Here is a 25,228-nt window from a genome sequence, read left to right on the forward strand (position 1 = left end):
GCATTGACTTTCTTCTATTACTCCACTTTCTTTTAAAGAGATGTATTCAGAGATTTAGTTATTGGATTTTCTAAGCTTAAGTGAGAGAGCCCTGGTCCCTTGTGTCAAGATGATAAACATTTTTTCCAGCCTTCATGGCTTTTTGCACAGAAAATCTTCCATTTGTCACAAAATTAAAAAAAACAAACACACCTTAATTGCTTGAAAAAATCATTCCCCCACCCTGTTCCATGGAGGTAATTCCAAAATTCATGAAAACAGCAGTTTTCTAAGTCAAACCTCCATTAAGGCATTCTAATAGTGCCAGTGAATGACCTTTTTCCAGGGCTGAGTTAAGTGAAAGTTCATGGATGGTTTTCTCATATCATCTAGTGCAGAGGTGTCAAATACATGGCCCACACTCAGGCTCCTCAGGGAGGCCTGAACCAGATTAAAATGTAATTGGTGAATATTTAACAAAATAAGTTCAAATTCAATAAATGATAGATGATGCTAGGTTATGGTTTTCTAAGCCAATATGTGATTTTTATGCCCTACTTGTGGCTCCTGTTTTGAGTTTGAGTTTGACACCAATTGACCTGCAGAGAGATCTCAAGGGAGCATTCCTCCTTTTGTTCAATCCTATGTAATATGTAGGTGCTGGGTTACTGTCCTTAGGACTAGGAGAAAAAATCCCTAAGGGTATGGTGCCAGTTCAGGTAACCTTGTAGTCTGAAAGATGTTGCATTGAGGGATCATCTTGGGGTAATGGTCTGAGTCCTTAGCTCATCTCTGAAATGAGTTTTCATCCCATTCCCCAGACACTCACAGGGATGACTTTCTCAGAGCATTTTACCATGGGCAAGAGACAACTGAGTCCCCCCATGGGAAATGGTCTGAATGTAACTGGAGATAAGTCCTCAACTCCCATTTATCACATCAACATTAAGCTACCAGAGTGACTTTTCTATGTGACAAAGTGGCCTTTATTTCTATTTTTCCTGCAGGAAATAGTGAAGTGAAGGGAAAAAAAAATTGGTAGGGTGGAAATTAAAATATCAGAGTTGTGTCCCATTTCAGTTGATGGAAGAGACTGCAGTGGGGAGGGTGGGGGCGGGGCTGTGAAAACAAAATGCATACAGCTATAGAAAATTCCCAAAGGAAACAACTCCAAAGTAGGCTTTGTTCCATTCTTCCTTTGGAATCTGCAAAATGGGATTCCAGAAATCACAATCTACATTCCACTGTTGTCTTTCTACTGTACCTACAATGCTAAGGGGGTCCATCAAACATAAAATGAGTATCTGCAAATGTTTGATTTCAATGAGTAATGCCAAGAGCAGGGATTTTGGCTGTGCAGCCCTCCTGACTGCCTGGGTAGATTCGGCTTCCCAATTCCTTTGGAAGAAGGAAATTGTTCAGGCAAATGAATGTGAACAGCCTCTGGTTGCCTTTTGTGTTTGCCTAATAATACAGCACTTGCTTTTCTAACTAATCATTGATGCTTCTTGGTCTGACAAAAACTTTCAATTGTTCTCTTAAGCTGTGGGCCTCAGAGGTGTGTTTGTATAAATTTGCAAAAGTGTGTTTGTATGAAATTTGACTTTTTTCCATCTCAGATTGCTCACTTTTGCTAGAAGTTTGTTGTTTCACTAACTTTTAACTTAAAACACTTTCCTGGGAATGCAGCATTGTATAGAGAACAGGAAAAGGTTTCTTGGTTTTTCTAGGCAAAAAGGAAGTGACATTTTATTGAACAATCAAGAAACTTGACCCATGTGTCTTTCCAGGATTTCCCCATCCCTGCCCCTTTTCCCAGGACATTTTCTTTTTCTTTTCTTTTCCTTTTTCTTCCCTTTTCTTTTCTTTTCTTTTCTTTTCTTTTCTTTTCTTTTCTTTTCTTTTCTTTCTCTCTCATTCAATTAATTTTTTTGGTGGCCATAGTGCTTTTTGGTCTGTTACATTCTCCATTTCAGGACATATGTTGTATTAGTTGTTATGTCTTTCAGCAGCTTCAAGTGATGCATAAACGTTCTTTCTATTGGCTCAATCAAAGCTGACAAGGATCAACACTAATGATTTGTTTTCATTGTGTTTAGGGAAAGTTCAGTTGTTGAGCATGTCAATAAAATTCCAAGCTAAAAACCTTTTAAAGTAAGAAACAGAGTGAGTTCGCGAGTATGTTTTTATTTCAAGGAGAAGGGGAAAGGATCTGATAGGATCATCTTGGAAGCCTCTAGCTGGAAAGTAGTGATGAAGAAGAAATTATGCGATGTCTTCTTCACACAGTTTGAAATGGGTGTCTTCAGCCCTGCTCTTCCTTAATGAAATAGATAAAAAAACAGGAAAGACTGAGAGAATCAGCTGTGAGGGAGTAGGATCTGCTTGAGAGAGATGTCTTGGTGCAGGGCAAAGACAGCTGGACTCAAAGTCAGTCATTAAGTCTTTATCAAGCAACAGACATTGTGCTAAGTTCAAAGGATACAAAGAGAGGCAAAAGTCATCCCCTGTTCTCATGGAGTCCACCTTCTAGTCAAGGACCATAGAAACAAAATATATACAGAATAAATTAGAAATAATTTAATTTATTAAATAAGTTAACTAACATTAAAGGGGATCAGCAAATACTTCTTGTTTAAAATTGGAGTTTAACTAAGACCTGATAGAAGCTGGGGAGGCCAGAGGATAGATCAGGAGGAAGAAATTTCCTGCTATGGGGGAACAGGTAGTAGGAATAGCTGGGGTTAAGAAATAAGAGTGTCTTGTGTGAGAAACAACAAAGAGGTCAATTGCACTGGATGATAGAGTACATTGGGGATGAAATAGGTGTAAGAAGACTGGAAAGGTAGGAAGGGATCAACTAAAATATAAAGGGGTTCAAAAGCCAAACCAGGGTCAAAGTTGACCCTGGAGGTCACATGATAGAGAAATAGTCCCATCTATGCTTTTTGGACAGAACCAGAAGTCCCAGATTTGTACCACTGTTCTTACTAGCTATGAAATAATTTCTCCTCTGTGAACTTTGGATTCCTCTGCAAAACATAATACTTGTTCTACTGTGTTGTACATAACACGCTATATAAACATGAGGGGGAAACATGGAAAACACTGCTTGTTTCCTGCTTTATGGAGAAAGACCAATATGCAGAATGAGAAATTTGGGAGAAACTGGAGTCTGGCTGATTGTGATTTATTTAAAATTAAGTTATTTCAATTACACTTTTGGAAAGGTGATCATCTTTCTGGCAAGTTTTCCAGGATTTCAAGTCTCCCAAAGTCTACTAAGATTGTGAATGGGTGGGCCAAGGAAGGATGGTGGAGTAAAAAGATACACATATGCCCCACACAGCCCATAAAATACCTGTAGAGAGGGACTCTCAACAAATTTTGGAGCAGCAGAAGTGGAGAACAACAGAGTGGAGGAGATTTCCAGCCCAGGGTGACTTGAAAGGCTCAAGGGAAACATCTGTTGCACCAGATGTGGAGCAGAGCCCAGTCCAGCCTTGGCCTCACTGCTTGACTAGGCTCTGGGAGGAGGACGCCTCGGAGACAGAATCTCCAGTCTCAGCAGTTCACAGATCCCTCAACCCACAGGCACCAAATGTTAGTGACAGGGTTTTTTCAGCTGGTCAGGAAGGGAGAAGAGCCATCCTATAGCTCTGGCCTCAGGCAGCAGCTACAGAGGCCACATCAAGCAGGCATCAACAGTTCCCAACACAGTCCCTACAGCAGCCAGATCATAAAAATCCTGGAGGCACTGAGGACCTGATTATTACCTCACCCCTGTGTAGAGGTCCTGAGGGAGCTGATGTTTATCTCACACTAATCTCAGCCCCCAGTGCTGGCTTGGTGAAACTGGAGGCCAGATGTCTGTGGAGAGGAAACTCTGCTAAGATTCTGGGTACAAAAATCTCTTCCTGCTCCCAGACCAGTGTACATGCTTTATTGTGCCACCTTGGAGGAACTGAGATCTTACAGATCTCCAGAGCATACCCTACTTTTGACAATGGACCCCAAAGTCAAGTAACTGGTTGGAAAAATGCTCAAAAAAGGGGAAAAGGTGATAACCTATAGAAGGTTACTTTCTTAGTGAACAGATATCTTCTCCCATCCTTTCTGATGAGGAAGAACAATACTTACCACCAGGGAAAGACATAAAAGTCAAGGCTTCTCTATCCTAAACATCCACAAGAAATATTCAGTGGTCTCAGGCCATGGAAGAGCCCAAAAAGGATTTTGAAAATCAAGTAAGAGAAGTGGGGGAAAATTGGGAAGAGAAATGACGGAGATGCAAGAAAAGTGTGAAAAGTGGGTCAACACCTTGCTAAAGGAGACCCAAAAAAAGTACCAAAGAAAATAACACTCTTAAAAACAGGCTACCTTAATTGGCAAAAGAGGTTCAAAAATCCAATGAGGAGAAGAAAGCTTTAAAAAGCAGAATTAGCCAAATGGAAAAGGAGATTCAAAAGCTCACTGAAGAAAATAGTTCTTTCAAAATTAGAATGGAACAGATGGAGGCTAATGACTTTATGAGAAACCAAGAAATCACAAAACAAAACCAAAAGAATGAAAAAATGGAAGATAATGTGAAATATCTCATTGGAAAAACAACTAAATTGGAAAATAGATCCAGGAGAGACAATATAAAAATTATGGGACTACCTGAAAGTAATGATAATAAAAAAGAGCCTAGACATCATCTTTCATGAAATTATCAAAGAAAACTGCCCTGATATTCTAGAACCAGGGGGTAAAATAAATATTGAAAGAATACACCAGTCACCTCCTGAAAGAGATCCAAAAAAAGAAACTCATAGAGACATTGTGGCCAAATTCCAGAGTTCCCAGGTCAAGGAGAAAATATTGAAGGCAGCTAGAAAGAAACAATTCCAGTATTGTGGAAATACAATCAGGATAACACAAAATCTAGCAGCTTCTACATTAAGGGATTGAAGGGCATGGGATATGATACTCCAGAAGTCAAAGGAACTAGGACTAAAACCAAGAATCACCTATCCAACAAAACTGGGTGTAATATTTCCAGGGAAAAAATGGTCTTTCAATGAAATAGAGGACTTTCAAGCATTCTTGATGAAAAGACCAGAGCTGAAAAGAAAATTTGACTTTCAAACAAAAGAATCAAGAGAAGCATGAAAAGGTAAACAGTAAAGAGAAATCATAAGGGACTTACTAAAGTTGAACTGTTTACATTCCTACATGGAAAGACAACATTTGTAACTCTTGAAACTTTTTCAGTATCTGGGTAGTTGGTGGGATTACACACACACACACACACACACACACACACACACACACACACAAACATAGAGAAAGAGAGACAGACAGCACAGTGTGAGTTGAATAGGATGGGATCACATCTTAAAAAAATGAAATTAAGGGGTAAGAGAGAAATATATTGGGAGGAGAAAGGGAGAAATGGAATAGGGGAAATTATCTCTCATAAAAGAGGCAAGTTAAAGACTTTTCAGTGGAGGGAAAAAGGGGAAAGGTGAGAGAAAAAACATGAAGCTTACTCTAATCACAATCAACTAAAGGAAGGAAAAAAATGCACACTCGTATTGGTATGAAAACTTATCTAACAATACAGGAAAGTTGGGGAGAAGGGGATAAGCGGGGGGGGGGGATGATGAAAGTAAGGGCAATGGGAGGAGGAAGCAATTAGAAGTCAACCCTCTTGGGGAAGGACAGGGTCAAAAGAGAGAATAGAATGAATGGGGGGCAGGATAGGATGGAGGGAAATATAGTTAGTCTTACACAACATGAATATTATGGAAGTCATATGCAAAACTACACAGATATGGCCTGTATTGAATTGTTTGCCTTCCCAATGGGGATGGGTGGGGAGGGAGGGCGGAAGGAAAGTTGGAACTCAAAGCTTCAGGAACAACTGTTGAGTATTGTTCTTCCATACAACAAGGAAATAAGAAATCCTGGTAATGGGGTATAGAACTTAATCTTGCCCTACAGGACAAAAGAGGAGATGGCGATAAGGGAAGAGAAGGATGATAGAAGGGAGGGCAGATTGGTGATGGGAGTAATTAGAATGCTTGGTGTTTTGGAGTGGGGGCAGGGGAGAAATAGGGAGAAAATTTGGAACTCAAAATTTTGTGGAAATGACTGTTGAAAACTTAAATAAATAAATAAATTTGAAAAAAAAGATTGTGAATGATAATAAATTAACCAGTGCTACAGAAGAGCAGAGGAAGGCAGTCATGGAAAGATGTCTTTAAGTAATTTACAATCTTAAGACTCCCAGGTTACTAGGGGAAGCAATTAGAGAGACTCGGGAAGTAACCGAGAACTCAAAGGGACTATATTGAGTCCCAGTTTGCTTGTGACACTCTTCCTTCTTGAGGAACTGATCTACCAACATCATCAGGGTAACTAGATAATGATGCTATCCTCCCAGTGGGGTCATTATAGGGCAACATGAAGAAGCCCATAGAAGGTTTCCTGATATTTTGGTAGGGAATGGGAGCAGGTGATGGTGCAGCTGTTTGGAGGAGGGCCACTCTAGCTTAGAGCAATCACTTACCAAGGATAGGAGAGTGTGGAAATGCAAGGTCCTTTTCCCCTTTGGACAGTAGTCAAAGTGTTGCTTGAGAATGGAATTCAAGTCCAGCTTTTCTGAGCTGTGCTAGAATAAGAGGATAGTAATTCAGGAAGAGATAAACTTTGGGATTCATACTGAGTGGGCTGGCCAAGAAAATGTATTGGGGAAGTGATTACTTTATTAGGAAGTGAATACTTTATTATTATTTAATTTGGAGCCTAGGACCTCCTTATAGGTAGCTAGAAGTTAGAGTAGATAGAGTGCTGGGCTTGGAGTCAGGAAGACTTCTCTTTCCAAGTTCAAATCTGGCCTCAGACACCTACAAGCTGTGTGACTCTGGGCAAGTCACTTAATCCTGTTTGCCTCAATTTCCTCATCTTTCAAATATGCTGGGCAAGGAAATGGCAAACCAGTCCAGTATCTTTGCCAAGAAAACCCTAAAATGACACAACATAAAAGTGCTCAGGCCTTCTAGTTTAATCTCATTTTATAGAGAAGGAAACTGACTTGCTCAAGGTCACATAAGCCTTAAGCATTAGTGGTGGGATTTGAACATAGATCTTCTGGCTCCAGAAGCCTTTCCCCCAATATCTTGTCAGTTCATAACATGGAATCCCCCCAACAGTCTTCAGTCATCATGTGGGAAATATCCATTACCTTCAGTTGGCATCTTTTATCAGTGGTCTAAAGTTTTTAAAATGACCCTGAGTGAAAGAGCCCTAAGGAAAGCATCACATAGGAACTTTAGTGTCAAGCAGAATTTGGTAAAGATAGTCTGAGACCTGATTCAAGGATGTATAGAAGTATGACTTGGTGCTTTTTATAAAATGACTAAGCCAATAGCACAGTCCCCTAGCCTGGAGTTAAGATACATGTTAGAGGTTACAGTTCAGCAAGGCTCAATCAGGCATCTGCAAAGTGCTTATTCTGCGCTAGGAACTAGCTCGATACTTTTTATACATTCTACTTAAAAAGCACCTACTCAGGAGAAATCCATCTTCTCTTCCTGATACCCCAACAAGCCTCCAGCCTCTTTGTAACACAAGAAGGGGAAAGTGTAGCATCTCAGGTAAACAATGGTACTTACTGACAAGTGAAAGAACTTAAATAAGATTCATCAAGTACAGAAGGCTCCTCCTTTCTCTCTGGTCCCTAGTGTTGTTCAGTTGTTTCAGACATGTCTGATTCTTTATGACCCCACTGGGATTCTCTTGGCAGTGTTACTGGAGTGGTTTGCCATATCCTTCTCCAGCTCATCTGACAGATGAGCAAACTGAGGTATACAAGGTTAAGTGACTTGCCCAGAATCACGCAGCCAGTAAGTGTCTGAGACTAGATTTGAACTCAGGAAGATGAGTCTTCTTGACTCCAGGCCTGACAATCTATGCACTATGGGACTACGAAGATTCTCCTCTCTGGCTTCTGAGGAAACGCACTGCCTGTACTTATTTGTGTCCAGTAGTAGCCATCTCTAGGGCGAGGCAAGGAAGGGGAAGGAAAAAAATTGTATGACAACTTTATTATATATTTAAAAGGAATTGCAAATTGTACACAAGAGATTTGCATTTTCATATGCAATCATCTTTTTATTATACTACATTATGGGATTGAAAGTTTTAGTCCATAAATTTAAAATTACATAACTTTAAATTAATTTAAAAAAAAAGACACTTCTAAGTAAAGGGATTTAAACAGGATTAATGGAGATCATAAAGTACAGAAAGTTTCTCCTTCCTCTCTGGAGGAAGTTTCAGCCCTAATTTAACAGTCACTCTTGAAACTTTCTAGTAAGTGCATCACTAATTATGAGGCCCTATTGAGAAAGAATAATAATTGGGGACTTCTTGTCTAAGTCATACTAATATGACTCTTTCTTCTTACAAAATGCTTGAAACTTTTAAAAACATTTTCACATCTTTCTATTTACATAACCAAACGTGTGTGCGTGTGCATGCATGAGCTTTGCATGTATGTTCAAATAGGTGAGGGAATAACATACTTCAAAAGATCCATAGTTTCCTAAGTTCTGATCTTCCCTCTACCAATGCAAATAGCAACCCTTAATAGATGATCTTTATAACTTGTTTTGTCAAAATAAAATCCTTCACTTAGTGGTCAACCTTCTTGTGATGAGTAAGCTTCTCCAAAATAGACACGTCTTCTAATGTTGACAAGACCTTCCATAAATGAAACCTTTCCAGTCTGGGGTTCAAACGACTAGCCAGCACTTGGACTATTTTGACTTAGCCTTCAAGGTCACCTTCATCCCAGGACAAGAAAGTAGAAGAGAGCCAGATTTCAATAGAACAGAAAATTGCCCTAGAATAACATTGGATAGACACTATGGCCTGGATTTGATGCTGCTGCATACCAAGTGTTAACACTTCCCATGGGTTATCTCATGTGATCCTCACCGAAACTCCAAGAAGTAGGTGTTATTTATTAGCTTCATTTTTCAAATGAGGATATTGAGGCTGGAGAGGTCAAGTGAATAGCCTAGGGTCACAGTGAATTCCTGAGAAGGATTTAAGCTCAGGTCTTCCTGAACCTATGGCCAGTCGGATCAGAAGTAATCCTTGGACCACACATTGAGAACCAGTGCCCTAGACCATAATCTTACTTCCTTAGGAAAATAAACTCAAAGTATAATGAGTAAAATCTGGTCATAGACCACTTCTTCAGATTTCAGTCTATTTGAGAACTACTTAGGCAATGATAGCTCTTTTTATTTCTAGGCTGCTACTGCTAAAGTTTCTGTTTGGAACAAGTATATTTAGTTGTATTCAGTGTAATCAATTTATCTTAGGTATTCCTAAGTCAGCACAATTTAATTTTGTAAGAAACAATTTTTCTAGCTGAGAGAAGTTTAATGATAGAAATTCTCAGGAAAGAGAGTCATACTCTTAAGGACATATATAAGATGAAAAATGAAGGAAGATGTTATGTTCAGTCATTTCAGTTGTGTCTGACTCTTCATGACCACATTTGAGGTTTTCTTGGCAAAGGTACCTGAGCTGTTTGACATTTCCTTCTCCAGCTCATTTTACAAGTGAGGAAACTGAGGCAAACAAGGTTAAGTGACTTGTCCAGAGGCACACAGCATAGAATGTCCATCTGACATGCATGAGATGAAGTTTCTGGCCTTGGAGCTAAGCCATGAATCTAAGCTCCCTCCTTTTACCCCTGCCACCATAGGAAACCTATAACTGAAAAATTATAATAGGTGACACTGTTTCAGTCATTCCTCTGTAAATGGAGTAGATCAATTCTCTTTATGGGAATTATCAAAAGTAAAGTTCCAATTTGTACTGTGTCATGTTGAAACACGGTATAAAATAAGCATTTGACAAGTACTCAGGCATTCACTAGCAAAGCCCATTTAATTAGGTTACAAGACCCTGAAACAGAAAAGTTGATTCCTCCCCAGGGATCATTCCAGTGAAATAACTCTAGGCCAGATTTGCCTGAAAGAGCATTGGTGATCTGTCTGGCTGCTCCTTGTAATGCAAATGTAATCTTCTTTTTAAATGAAGTGTTTTTCAATTAACACTCAATTTTCTTCTATCCCTCACCATTGAGAGGAAAAAGGAAAAAGGAAAAGAAAGAAAGCCCTTGTATCAAATCTGTATAATCAAGCAAAAGAGCTTCCTTCACTGGCCATGTCAAAGCAGTGTGGTCTACTAAGAGTTGCAACAGTGTAGCTTGGATGGCAATGCACCAGTCTGCAGTAACCTCCGCTTAAGGTTCTGCTCCCAATAGCTGTTAATTCACCTGGCTCAGGATAAGCAAAGCTGTGAGACTCAATGTGAGAGGTATCCCTAGAAAAAATGGCAAATTTACTACTAGTGTAGGTTCTGAAGTCACAGAGACCAAGAATTTGGAAATAGCTATAGCATCAGGTGACAAGCAACCACAGTAATGCCACATGTCCTTGTGAACCTCCTTGGCTGATAGTCAACACTTCCCTTGTTAGTCATACTGAGGTTTTCCTCCAAGGCTGTCCAGATTCAAGGTGCCATGTTGTTAAGTTCCCAAGGATCTCATGCCTGCATGTGATCTTTCTTCCAGGTGCCAATGAATGAGGTGGGAGCAAGAATGGTATGCACTCCGGTTATTCTCAGCTAGCTCAGAGTATATATAGGCATTCCACTTCCATTTTACTTCCATTCAAGCAACAAGTTTGTAAATACTGTGTGCTGAGCTTCCGTGTTTGGCTGCTGTTATTCTTCCTCAAGGTTGTGAAGGTTGGTAATTGCATAGGGGTGGTCCATCACGTAAGCCATGCAAGGATATGACGTCTCAAAGAGATTTCTCCCAAGGGCATCATGACCCTGATAACACGAGAGTTCTAGACCCCTTATACCATGTCTACATTTTCCAGGTGGAGAAGACAAGAGGAGGGTATTTATGAGATGAGACACCAGAAGAAATGGTGATTTCAGTGAAGTAGGTACAGATAGGGGATATTGTCACAGTACATTTGAACCTATATCTAAAGATACCAAGCACTGAATTTGTTCATCAGAGGGCCTGGTTGTCCTATCTTGGTCTTGAAAATTACTCTTTGAGTTGTCTTTTCCCAATCAGCAAAATAAAGAGGATTGAACTAGATATCAAAGTTCCTTCCAAGTCTATATTCCTATGTCACTGGAATTCCCATCACCTTCTGCAGAGCCAGGAGGTGTTTGTCATCATCAGTACTCATATTCCAATCTACTTCATAATGGCTCTATACCCTAATGCCCATTTGGGAAATCAGTGTGACAGCCTGGTGATAGAAGAAACATCCTTCACAAAAGCAGTCTCACAGAGCAACCTGGAGGTTGCCCTGCTGATGAGATAATAGACCAGGCTTGAGAAGGGGAAAGGCTTTCCAGTTTGGATTAACTCTCACTTGGGGAAAGAAATACCATGAAGAAGTAGGGACTTACAAGATGAAAGCCCTCACAACAAGGGAACTCCAAGGAAGTTCCATTTCCCCCAAGCAGATCGGTGGTGTAGTGGATAAAGCATTGGGCTTAGAATCAGGAAGATTCATCTTCATGAGTTCAAATCTGGCCTCAGATGCTTCTGATGTCTGGGACACTGGGAAAGTCAATTAACTCTGTTTGTCTTAGTTCACCATCTATCAAATGAGCTGGAGAAGGAAAAGACAAATGACTCCAGTATCTTTGACAAGAAACCCCCCAAAAAGGGTCACAAAAAATCAGACATGACTGAAAGAACTGAACCATTTGTCCAGCAGAGATAAGGATGGTAGAAAATTTAAATCCAATGAAGGTTACAGTTGGGGAAGATCTAAGAGAGTGAGAACGATGGCATATATGAAGCATATACACTTCTTTCTGTGTCCTCAAGTACAAATGCTTGAATGATCTTGACTTGGCCCAGTTCCCTCTTTGGGTCTGGGCTCTACTTGGGATTTTGGGTAGCCTGAGATCCTTGGAGGTAGAAGAGGAAGAGTCTTTGGACTGTCATTCCTTCAAATGTCAGCATTCCCAAGCAAGTAGAAAAGATAGGAGTTGGGTAGGTAGGCATATATTGGAGAAATTTACATTAGCAGGCATCAAAAAGCAATGAGTCTTCTTAGGATCTGGTAGGTGTAAGTTGATAGGTGGGGTGTGGTCCCATTTTATTGATGGGGAAAATGAAGTTATGAAGGGAGACAATGACTGAGCTGGGAAGAAAACCCATACTTTCTGGCTCCTGGTCAGCATCTGTGTTCACTTGCCTGCTGTAATGGTGAGTGTCTAATCCTTTGAGTCTATTCAGACAAGTCCAGTTTCAAGGACAGGTCTGGTTTTTTCATAGCTTGGTAACTCCACACCTGATATCTTACAAGGCTATCAATGACAAAACAAATAAATCCCAAAGTTCTAGTAGAAAGGTGTGGCTTTTCACTTCTTCCCTCAAGGATGTTAATGTTGGGTGGGGCTGAGTGTTGGTGGGAGATGAGGGGGACAGGAGTGCAAGGACTGGAAACAAAAAGAACTTGGTGAGTTTAGCTGCTGTTTAGGGAAAGGCCATGTTCTTTTCTTGGGTCCTTTTATCCAGGCACAGCTGTGAGTGAGAAAACCAAGGATACTAGCACTGAGTTCAGTGTTGAAGAAGAAGCCTCACACAGCAATACCGAGAAGCAAGTAAATAAGTGCCAGGTCCCAGGACACCTGGGAGGGGGGAGCTAAACTAAGCTTTGTGGGTCTGATGGTCTCCAGGGGCCTGTGGCAACTACAAAAGCAGCATTGTATCTCTGGACTGGAATAACCAGCCAGTATTTTCCCCCTCCTTTTGCACTTTTGGAAAAACTTATTCTCCCCCACTTACACCTCCCTTCTCCACCCCTCGTCTCTGTACTAGTGGCTTCAAGAATTCTCTTGCTTCTCATAGGGCACAGGCACCTTTGGCCTCTTTGAGCCAGAAACTTGTCTTTAAGAGGTTTTGGGGACTCAAGCAGAATGCAGACTGCTTCCTGAGGAGGTGCTCTGTGGGTAGCTCTGGGAGGCTTCCTATTCAGTGGAATCTGACAGAATGATTAGTGACTGTGTGGGATGGCTCAGATCCCTACTTTAATTACTCAGAGGCCTCTCAAAGTGATGACAGAAAGTTTATTTATTCGATTCTCGAGAAGCAGGACAATCCTATACCAGTTCACCTAGAGTAGGAAAGCACAAGAAAAGAATAGAAAGTGATTTCTATAGACCCTAATGCAAGTCCCTCCCCCCACACTGACCATTATTCTCATTAGCTGAGAATATGATCTTACATTCTAGACACGAAATCTAACCAATCCCTTTTGAAATGAAGACATTGAAGAATTATGTAAGTTTTATCCAATCATTGAGACCCTAATGTACTACACAGTTTTATATCCTTATATGGAATTATTCCACTCTAAAAATATTGTAACCTTGAGCCTCTCAGTCTTACCTCAACCCTGGGAGAAGAATTACAATCTGAGAAGTCTTCACTAAACCTATTCCACTCAGTGACCAACCAGCATCTCCTGGTTAGAAGGTAGTGAGGCAAGAATATGCCTCAAGGACTAGAACATACTTATAATCTTTTGGCAAAAGCAGACTCATCTCTGTCCACAGGAGTGCCTTATTTGCAAGCATGTACCTTATGTCTACATTTAATGTGTTTGAAAATAAATGCCACATGCCAAACAAGGACCTAGGCCAAAGACAGTCTCACCACCAGAGCAAGGGCACTTTCTTTCTTCCTCCATCTTGCATACATTTGGCATTATCCAAGGTAAAATTAGGCTATTAGAGTTATTACAGTCAGAGAATATGTTCTGAAGTCTCTTCCTTCTCAGAGACAATAATTAAATTACTTCTATCCTGGAAATTCAGGAGAAAAGGTAACTGTAATGGGGAGATGGTGGTGGCTTCATTTCATGGTTAAACACTTTCCTCTTCATAAGACTTACCCCTTAAGAGGCTAATTTCATATGTGTTGACTTTGGAGATGGACACCTAGGAGATGACATAGGGAGTAGGTGTGCCCCATTTCCCAGTGAGTCTTCTTCACCTTACACCATGATCCTCTTTCTGTTGCTTGCTTATATCAATCTAGACCTTTCTCTTGAAGTTATGCATGAAATTCCCTCCTTCTTGAGTATGAAATATTTCTATTCAACCCTCCATATACTAACCCAGGTTTCTTTCTTCAATTATGTCTACTGAGGCTGTTCTTTCTATTTAATTTTACTTGTCTCTTTCAGTCCTGGACTAGGGTCCCTACAAGATAAGTGAGAATGACCCTGAAGAGCATCATGGCAAGGACTGTGGCTAGGATCAATCTTAGAATTTAAAGGAAATAAGGTTGGCAGGGGCAAGAGACTGATGATCTACATCAACCACATGTGGGGGAGGTGGCCCAAGACTTAGCAGATCTTAGAATCCTTCACTATAGCTTCATCCTTGGGGAGCCCATATGCAGGTCATTTCCTCTGATCTTCCTCCCTATAATATAGAGAGTGCTCTGAACCACTTTGAGAAAGTTACTTTAATCCCATAGAAAACTTTTCCCCTTCTTTTTTCAGGATTTCTATCTTCCTTCTCTTCACCATGTCCGTACTCTTGAGACTTTTCTCAATCTTTGTGTAGTTGGAGGGATTATACACACACATACACGCACATATCTATATCTATATCTATGTGTATATGCAAATGTGTATATATAGATATATAGATATTTAGACAGGGAGCACAGGGTGAGTTGAATAAGAAGGACTGATATCTAAAAAAAGGAAAATTAAGAGGTGAGGGGGAATATATTGGGAGGAGAAAGAGAGAAATGGAATGGGGCAAATTACCTCACATAAAAGAGCCAAGAAATACCTTTTCAATGGAAGAAAAAAGGGAGGAGGTGAGAGGGAAAAAGTGAAGCTAATTATCTTTACATTTGGCTTAAGGAGGAATAACATGTTCAATCAATTTGGCATCAAAATCTATCTTACACTACAGGAATATAGGGGAGAAGGAGACAAGTGTGGTGGGGGGATGATAGAAGGGAGGGAAAATGGGAGGAGGGAGGAATTATAAGTAAATATTTTGGGGAGGGACAGGGTCCAAATAGAGAATAGAGTAAATGGGGAGGAGGACAGGATGGAGGGAAATATACTTAGTCTTACACAACAGAATTACTATGGAAGTATTTTCCAACACTACACATATATAGCCTATATTGAAATACTTGCCTTTTCAGTGTGGATAGGTGGGGAGGGGGGAAGGGAGGTAAGTTGGAATTCAAAGTTTTAGGAATGAATGTTGAGAATTGTTTTTGTATACTACTGGGAAATAAGAAACGCAGGTAATAGGGTACAGAAATCTTCTTCCCCTATAAGAAAAGAAAGAAGATAGGAACAAGGGAAAGGAGGGGAGTGAAAGAAGGGAGGGCATATTGAGGGAAGTGGTAATCAGAATGCAAGACCTTTTCAGTTAGGGGGTAGGGTGAGATGGGGAGAAAGCTGGGAACTCAAAATTTTGTGGAAATGAATGTTGAAAACTAAAAATAAATACATATTAAAAATGTAATATACTGACACAATATGAACACATGCTGTTGGAAAAATGGTCGTGATAAACTTCCTCAATGCATGGTTAGCACAAACATTCAATTTGTGAAATCAAACAAACAAAGTGCAATACTTTTGAAATAAAAGGAAGTGTATTAAAATGAAAAAATTAAAAAAAAATTTAAAAAGGGCCTGGACAGTATCTTCTAAGAAATCATCAAGAAAAACTGCCTATAAGTCCTAGATCCAGAGGGCAAAATAGTCATCAAAAGAATCTACTGTTCATCTCCTGAAAGGGATCCACAATTAAAAACACCAAGGAATGTTGTTGCCAAATTCCAGAACTATCAAGTGAAGGAGAAAATACTGCAGGCAGTCAGTAAGAAACAATTTAAATATTGAGGAGCTACAGTCAGGATCACACAGGACCTTGCAGCTTCCACATTAAGAGACTGCAGGGATTGGAATATGATATTCCATAAGGCAAAGGACCTTGGACTACAACTAAGAATCAATTACCCAGCAAAAGTAAGCATACCCTTTCAGGCAAGAAGATGGACATTCGATGAAATAAGGGATTTCCAGACCTTCCTGATGAAAAGGCCAGAGCACAATACAAAAGTTGGTCTTCAAACACAAAACACAAGACAGGCATGAAAAGAGACACGGGGGAACATGCTGTTATTCAGTATGGGCAAACTCTTTACATCCCCATAAGGAAGATAATAATTGTTAATCTTGAGAACTGTATATTTTTTATGATATTTAAAAGGGAAATACAGAGATAAATGGAGTGGGTATAAATTAATTGATGTGATGATAAAAATGTGATTTAAGTTTACAAAGGGATTGTAACAGGAGGTGTAAAAAGGAGGATGCAGAAAAAGGTAAATTACATCACAAGAAGAGGCACCACAATATATTACAGTAGAGGGAAAGAGATTATATGAGATTTACTCTCATCTGATTTGGTTCAAGGATAGAACAACAAACTCAGTTAAGTATAGAATTCTAAATAGCTCTATATGCAGTAGGAGGGGAAAGGGGAAAGAAAAGGGAGGAGAGGATAAAAGGGAGGGAAGAAGTAGTAAGAGAAAAGGGAAGTAAAAGGGAGGGGACCTAAAAGAAGGGAGGGAAGACTGAGGGAAGTGGTGGTCAAAAATTAAAACTCTCTCATGAAGGGGAAGCAAGAAGGGAGAACTAAAAGCATAAACGGGGGAAAGGATAGAGGGAAAGACACAGATAGTAATCATAACTGTGCATGTGAATAGGATGAACTCTCCCATAAAACAGAGACAGAAAGCAGAATGGAAGAAAAACTGTAATCCAACAATATGTTCCTTACAAAAAACTCATTTAACTGTGGGGGAGTACACACAGGGTAAATGTAGAAGGGTGGAACAGAATCCAAATCTCAGACAAAGCAAAAACAGAACGAGATCTAATCCAAAGAGATAAGGAAGGAAACTATATCTTGCTCAAAGATGCCATAGACAACAAAGCAATATCATTGCTAGACATCTAGGCTCCGAGGGGTATAGCATCCAGTTCTTAGAGGAGACGTTAAGGGAGTTACAGAAAAAAAAACAGACAACAAAGCTATACTAGTGGGGGACCTCAAACTCCCTCTCTCTGAACTTGATAAATCTGACCTCCAAACAAACAAGAAAGAAGTTAAGGAGGTGAGTAGAACTCTGCATAAGTTAGATGTGATAGATGCCTGGAAAAAATTAAATGGGGATAAAAAGGAATATATCTTTTTCTCAGCAATATATGGCACATATACAAACACTGACCATGTACTAGGGAATAAAAATCTCACAATGCAGTGCAGAAAGGCAGAAATAGTCAACTCACCCTTCATAGATAACAATGCAATAAAAATTACACACAAAATAAAAGACCAAGGAAAGATAAACCAAAAATTAATTGCAAACTAAATAATCTAATCCTTAAGGATCAATGGGTTAAACAACCAATGATATAAACAAGCAACAACTTCATTGAAGAGAATGACGATAATGAGATGACCTACGGAAACTTACGGGATGCTGCAAAAGTAGTTCTTAAGGGAAGTTTTATGTCTTTAAATGCCTACAGGAATGAAATAGAGATGGAGGAGATCAATGAATTGGGCAGGCAGCTGAAAAAGCCAGAAAAAGAACAAATGGAAAATCCCCAAGTAAGAATACCAAACTAGAGATAATGAAGAACAAAGGAGAGATTAATAAAATTGATATTAAGAAAACTATAGAACTAATAAATAAAGCAAAGTTGGTTTCACGAAAAAAAATCAATAAAATTGATAAACCTTTGGTCAAGTTGAGTAAAAAAAAATATTGAAAATGAAAAGGGTGGGCCCACCTCCAATTGAGAGGAAATTAAAAACTGTCCAACTGTACACCCATAAATTTCACAATCCAAATGAGATGGATGAATAATTTAAAAAATATAAATTGTCCAGATTAACAGAAGAGGAAGCTAAAGACAACCCCATTTCAGAAAAAGATATTGAAAAAGTCATCAATTAACTAACTACCTAAGAAAAAATATCCAGAGCCAGATGGATTTCCAAGTGAATTCTATCAAACCTTTGAAGAACAGTAAATTCCAATACTATATAGATTATGTGTGAAAACTGGTGAAGTAGTAGTCCTAAAAAATTCTTGTTATGAGAAAAATATGGTTCTGATACCTAAACCAGAAAGAGCCAAAACAGAGCAAGAAAATTACAGACCAATTACTCTAAGGACTATAGATGCAATATAGACAACAAATACTGCAACTTATCATGAGAGTAATCCATTAAGATCAAGTAGGGTATATACAGGGTTGGTTCAATATTAGGACAACTATCAGCATTATTGAGCATATCAACAACAAATCTAACAGAAACCACATGATTTTCTCAATAGATGCAGAAATCTTTTTTGAAAAAATTCAACACCTATTCCTATTGAAAACAATGGAGAGCATAGGAATTAAGGGAACTTTCAATAAAAGAATAAGCAGTATCTACCTACAACCATTAGCAATGTTACATACAATAAGAATAAGCTAGATGTGTTTCCAATAAGAGCAGGGGAGAAACAAGTATGTCCGTTATTACCACTATTATTCAATATGGTATGAGAAATGTTAGCTGTAGCAATAAGAAAAGAAAAAAAATTGAAGAAATTAGAATAGGCAAAGTAGAAACTAAGGTATCACTCTTTGCAGATGATATGATGATATGCTTACAAAATCCCAGAGAATCCAGTAAAAACCTACATGAATTTATAAATTTGGTAAAGATTCAGGTTAATAATTCATCCAGATAAATCAGCCGCATTTCTATATGATATTAACAAAGCCCAACAGCAAGAGATAGAAAGAAAAATTCCTTTTAAAAGTATGGGAGACACTATGGGAGTCTACCTGCCAAAAGAAACCCAGGGACCATATGAACAAAATTACAAAACACTTTTCGCACAAATAAACAAATAGTGTCTGTGATAAAGGTCTCATTTCCAATATATGTAGAGAACTGAGTCAAATGTACAAGAATACAAGTCATTCCCCAATTAATAAATGGTAAAAGGATATGAACAGAGAGCTTTCAGAAGAAAAAATTAAAGCTATGTATACTCAAACCAAAAAGTGCTCTACACTCACTATTGCTCAGAGAGGTGCAAACCAAAACAACTCTGAGGTACCACATCATACCTATCAGACTGGCTAATATGACAAAGGAGGAAGATGATAAATGTTGTAGAAGATGTGGGAGAGTTGGAACACTAATACATTGTTTTTGGAGCTGTGAACTGATCAAACCATTCTGGAGAACATTTTGGAACTATGCCCAAAGGGCCACAAAAATGTGCATACTCTTTGACCCAGCAATATCACATCTATATGCCAAAGGACTATATGGCAAAGAGATCATGAAAATGGGAAAGAGTCCCACATGTTCAAAAATATTTACAACAGCTCTCTTTGCGATGGTGAAAAACTGCAAATCAAGTTGTTGCCCATCAATTGGGAAATGGCTGAACATTTTATGGCAAATGAATGTAATGGAATACTATTGCACTATAAACAATGATGAATAGGAGGACTTCAGAGAGGCCTGGAAGGGCTTATATGAACTGATGCTAAATGAAAGGAGAAGAACCAGAAGAATTTAATACATAGCAACAACCACAGTGTGCCAGAAACTTTTTTGCTAGACTTAGTCCTTCACAGCAATGCAAGGATCTAAAAAATTCCCAATGGACTCTTGAGGCAGGATGCCTTTGATCTTCAGAGGAAGAAGAATGGAATTGAATCACAGAATGAAGCTGACCATCTTCTCTTGTGTTATATTATATTTTGTTTTATGGTTTCTCCCATTCATTTTATTTCATCTATGCAACATGATGAAGGGGAAAATGTATTTAATGGGAATGTATGTGTGGAAGAAATATAAGATTGCACGACGTCTCAGGAAGGGAAAGGGAGGGAGGAAGGAAGAATGGGAGGAAGGGAGAAAATCTAAGATATATGGAAGTGATTGGAGAAAATGGAAAACAAATAAAACAATTAAAAATAGAAATTGGAAAAAATACACATAGATCATTCATTAGGAAAAAATCCAATGAAAAGAACTGACTTATAAAGGTACCAAAAACAAGAGTCCTGAAGTTTCGTATGAAAATCCAGTACACATTACCAGGAAGTGGCACAAGAAACTCTAACTCCACAGAAATAAAAGGCCATTGGGAAAGTAACAAAAAGTGAGGTCCAGGAGACAAAAAGAAATGAATATAAAGAAATTGCATGATCCTAAAACAAGAAGATTAGAATGCCTCAAATTAGGATGGAGGGATAATTAGCAAGACACAAGGAAAGAGCTTCCCAAATACATACACACATTTAAAAAAGAGGGGAATAAGATATTCTTCCCTCCCACCTCCCCCAGATGAGAGCCACAATTTTTAGCATATTCACTTTTGCTATTTCAAAAAAAAAACCTGAATCAGGAATAGTGCCTAGTAAAATCACAGAATCAGAGAATTAAAGGGAAGTTACAGATCATCTGGTTAACAAGTTAGCTGGTGTATGAATTCTCTAAATATCCTACCAAAGTGGTCACTTAGCCACCATGGGAGGATCCTATAGTGATAGGAAAATCAGTATCTCCTAAGGCGATTTCTGTCATTTTGCTCTAGTTCTAGTGGATTTATTCCTTATTTTGAGGCCAAACGGACCATCCTGTAATTGCTCCCCATTGATACTAACTCTCCCATATGGGGTGTCAAGAAGTTCTCATCTTTCTGTCAAATTACAACTCTTCAAATATTTGAAGACAGCACGTTTTTTCCACTTCTACCCCATCATTCCCTGCTTTCCATTTTTCTCTTTTCCAGACTAACTAGACCCAGCTCTCTTAACCATTCTTCAGCATTTTGCTCCAAAGATACATACCCTCACAATCCTAGTCTTCCTCCTTTTCACTTTCTCTATCTTGTCAATTTTCTTTCTCAAATATAAACCCTAGAACTGAACCCAGCATTCCAAATGCCTTCATTTGACCAGAACAAGCACCCCAAAGACTATTGCCTCACCCATTCTGGACAACAGAAATAGAAACATGTTTTGAGGACAGGCTGGAAAATAATGGGTCCCATGTTAGGACAAGCTGAATATCAGATGCTTTTGGAACATCCTGACAGACGTGATATCCAGGAGGCAGTTAGATATGAGATAGTGGAACTCATGATAGAGGTGAAGACAGGATATAAAGAAGTAGGAATCATCTAGACAGAGGTGAATATTGAACTCAAAATCACTGACAGAAAGTGTAGAGAAAGGATGAGAAAACCCAATTCACAGAACTGGTGCCTAAACCGCAACGTAGAGCATAGGAGATGGATGATGATCATACAAAAGGACTGAGGAGGAGTCATCAGGTAGGAATAAGGAGAGAGCAGGGTCCTGGTTGAAATGGAAAAGTATGAGGGAGCACACACTATTCATCAGTGTCAGATCCTGTCCAGGATTTTTAAAGGACAAGTACTTTTGTAAGACCAAACAAAAGAACCTCACAGATACCTGGTAACATGGAAGAGACCATTTTCATTCCAATGGTAGAGTCGAGAACTAAACAGGGAGGGGTTTCCAAATGAGTGAAGTAGACACAATGAGTACAGAATATTTTATAAGGAATTTGACTGTAATCAGTAGAGGAAATATAGAATGAGATCTTGAGAGGTTGACTGGATGAAGCCCATTTTCCTTTGTAGACCCTAAAACACTCTGTAACAAATACTTGAATATAAGTGCTTTAAGAAGCACATATAGTATAGCATGCAGGTTAAGGGAAGTTAGAGGACCTGGGTTCAGATTTTGCCTCTGCAGCTTACTCTCTTTCACAAATAACATAAAACCCCTGGGCCTCTGTTTCCTCATCTGTAGAATGGGATGGTTTCTAGAGGGAATGGTTTCTGACTTCCTTTCCACTCAAGTAGTTTCTCTCCTTTGTATGTAAAGAATCAGGCTCAAACTGTTACATGATTCGCCTAAGATGCCCAGGGCAGCTAGGTGGTGCAGTGGAAAGATCACCAGGACTGGAGACAGGAAGATGCATCTTCCTCAGTTCAATTCAGCCTCAGATACTTACTAGCTGGGTGACCATGTGTAAATCATTTCCCACTAAGTTCATCTCAATTCCTCATCAGTAACATGAGCTGGAGAAGGAAGTGGAAACCATTCTAGTACCTTTGACAAGAAGACTGCAAATGGGGTCAGGAAGAGGCAGGTGTAACTGGAAAATGACTGAACACCACGAAAGGTCAAGAAAGCATAGGCATCTAGGATTTAGTTCATTGTTCTCGACTTCATGACCAACACTTTTGTGATATCACAGGCAGCATCTGTAGGATGAGTTGAAAGGTGGGCAGTCCTCCAGGGGTATACTAGAGCTAGCTTGGACCCATACTGATTGTCACATTTTCTGTGTGAGCTTTTACAGCTCGGAAATTAGCAAACACTACACACCAGGGCTTGATTTGTTGTTTGATTCTCTGAATGATTAAGAATAATTCAAGGTCCTTGGAAGGAAAGACAAGGCATTGGGGTTTTTCAGACAGGAAAGCCTGAAGGAAGATATTCACAGATCTAGAGTTACAAGGGATCTTAAAGTTCAACACATCATTTTATGGACAAAGAAATGAAGAGCAGCCCATAGAGATGAATGATGCTAGGTGTTGCCATAGTGCAGAGTGCTGGGCCCCTAATCAAGAAACCTCCCTTTCCTGAGTTCAAACCTGGCCTCAGACACTGAGTTGAAGTATGACTGTGGGCAAGTAGCTCAGCCTGGGTTTTCCTCAGTTCCTCATCTGTAAAATGAACTTACTAGCTGTGTGAACTTGGGAAAGTCACTTAATCCTGTTTGCCTCAGTGTCCTCATCTGAGAAATAAGCTAGAGGAGGTAAAGGAAAAACAATCCATTATCATTAGCAAAAACATCCTAAATGGGTTTATGATAGGTGTACACGACTGAAAAGGACCAAACAACACAAACATAGAGCTGAAAGCAATGAATGAGTCAATAAGGCTCTACTCCATGTACCTCATGCTGCCATAGGCACAGAACATAGTAAGGGGAGACTTTCCTCAAAGGACTAATTTGTTTTAAGGATCTCTGTGTGTGTATACACACATACATATATGTATATGTATGTGTACACACATATGTTTGTATGTATATGGGTATGATATCGGTATCCTTATATAGAGATGTCCATGTTCAGATATAAATAGTATATATAGATATGCACATATATGCACACATATATGTATGTGCACGTGTATATATATATACATATATATATATGTACAAACACACATATACAGATACAAACGTACAAAATGAATACAAGATGTTTGGAAGGGGAAAGACCTAGCAGCTGAGGAAATATTTGGTGGGAATTCCTGTGGTAAACAGCCCATGAGATGAACTTTGAAAAAATTGGAATACAGTTGGAGACTCTAAGGTGAGAAGGTGAGGAGAGAGTGAATTCTAGGCCTGGGGCACAGTCATGTACCCCAGATGTTTTAAGAAGAAGACACCTAACTGTTTACCCCAGGCAGTATCTGACTGAAGTCCAGTCACCTGCCTGAAGTTAAGGGGGTTGCTATGTTTCCGTTCAGTTTAGCATTCTGATTCTATGACTCTGTGACTTCAGTTCATTCCTCTGCCTTATATTCTATCGCCAAGGAGTTTGTTGTCATTTCTGCTTGGACAGCCCATAGGTTACCTTGTGTACCGATGCTGTACTAGCAGTACTGCAGTCCTTCACTGTCTTTTCTGGAAGCTACTCTAGGGGAACTTTCAAGCAGTAGGAACAAGAGAATCACAGTATCTTTATACCTCAACCTAGCTGAGGTATAAAGGAGAGGGACCCATTCCCTCTCCTTTAAAACCAAAAACAAATTGTTTTAGGTTTTATCGACTCTGTCAGCAGTAGTCCTAAAGTGACCTGTCCTGTCAGCAGTCATCCTAAAGTGACCTGTCCAATGGCGGTGTCTCTTCTTTCTTCTCTGGTATGTACATCCCATGCCCCACAAAGTCCATTCACTGCCATTATGTCCTGTCATTTCTATGGGCCAGCAAGGCAGTTTGGAAAGAAAGAAAAGGTCATGGGGTCTGACTACTTCTTTCTGTTTGGTGGTCTTCATTGTTGACCCCTTGGTTTGTGAATACTCTCTCGTTGGGTGACCTAACCAGTTTAAACCTTGATTTCTTTTCAGTATGTCAAAGAGGCTTTAGAGAAAAGCGTGGGGTCCCAGGATACCCAATATTCTAATCTAACTCCTCCTTACCCATCACGAGGAGACAAAAGCCATGACTTTGAGGAGGAAATAATCTGCCCAAAGGCAGAGATCCATCAGCTCCTGGAACAGAAGAGAAAAGCAGAAGGGGAACTGAAGGATCTGAAAGCCCAGCTTGAGGAAGCAGGATTCTCCTCTGTTTCCCATATCAGGTCAGAAATAGACACATGGCAAAGAGAAATTCTTCCAGGCCAGAACTATGATAGTCAAGAGGCTTGTTCTGCCCCAGCTGAGTGAGGCACTGGGCTACATGCAGGAGGAGCACTGGTCTTGGCACTTGGGAGACCTGGATTCTAGGAGGGAGGGAACAAACATTTGATAAGCACCTACTATGTGCCAGGCACTATGCCAAGCACTTAATATTATCTCATTTGATCCTCACAACAATGCTGGGCCATCATAGAGTTGAGAAAACAGTGCCAGAGAAAGGTGAATATATTATTATTATCTATGGATGTAATAGAATCCTAGTTATTGACGAGAGATTGGCATGTCATAGTGAATGGAGTAATGGACTTGGAGTTCTAGGCTCAGAAACTTAGAGGTGGAAGGGATCTCAGAGGTCTTTCAGTCCACCACTCTCATTTTACAGATGAGGAAACTGAGGCACAGAAGTGCTAAGTGACTTGCCCAGGGTCATATAAATAGTAAGTGACTGAGAAGGGCTTTGAGCCCTGGTCTTCCTGATTCCAATTCCAATGCCTTATTCATTGAGCCATAAACCTACTTTTATCATATGATACTGATACATACACCATGGTGTGTAATGGAGAGAGAGCTGGCTAGACCAGGATTTGAAT

At 39.5% G+C, this 25,228-nt stretch overlaps 1 protein-coding gene and 1 long non-coding RNA gene across 5 annotated transcripts in view; one reads left to right on the forward strand and one right to left on the reverse strand.

The window, feature by feature from the left end:
- Positions 1-2,083: 2,083 nt before the first annotated feature.
- LOC140527565 (uncharacterized) lies at positions 2,084-24,504 on the reverse strand. The gene is made up of 3 exons (XR_011974854.1): positions 24,420-24,504; positions 6,536-6,637; positions 2,084-2,299 (listed from the first exon to the last, which is right to left on the reverse strand). It is a non-coding gene; the product is annotated as an uncharacterized lncRNA (long non-coding RNA).
- LOC140527558 (myomegalin-like) overlaps positions 23,823-25,228 on the forward strand; it is a 65,561-nt gene continuing 64,155 nt past the window's right edge. For all 4 annotated transcript variants that reach the window (XM_072644579.1, XM_072644580.1, XM_072644581.1 and 1 more), the window contains exons 1-2: positions 23,823-24,140; positions 24,348-24,580. In XM_072644579.1, coding sequence (XP_072500680.1) covers positions 24,114-24,140; positions 24,348-24,580 — 260 coding nt within the window. In that variant the 5' untranslated portion in view covers positions 23,823-24,113. The remainder of the gene's footprint in view (positions 24,141-24,347; positions 24,581-25,228) is intronic.

This window comes from Notamacropus eugenii, chromosome 2 (assembly GCF_028372415.1).
Source record: "Notamacropus eugenii isolate mMacEug1 chromosome 2, mMacEug1.pri_v2, whole genome shotgun sequence".
Classification (NCBI taxonomy): domain Eukaryota; kingdom Metazoa; phylum Chordata; class Mammalia; order Diprotodontia; family Macropodidae; genus Notamacropus; species Notamacropus eugenii.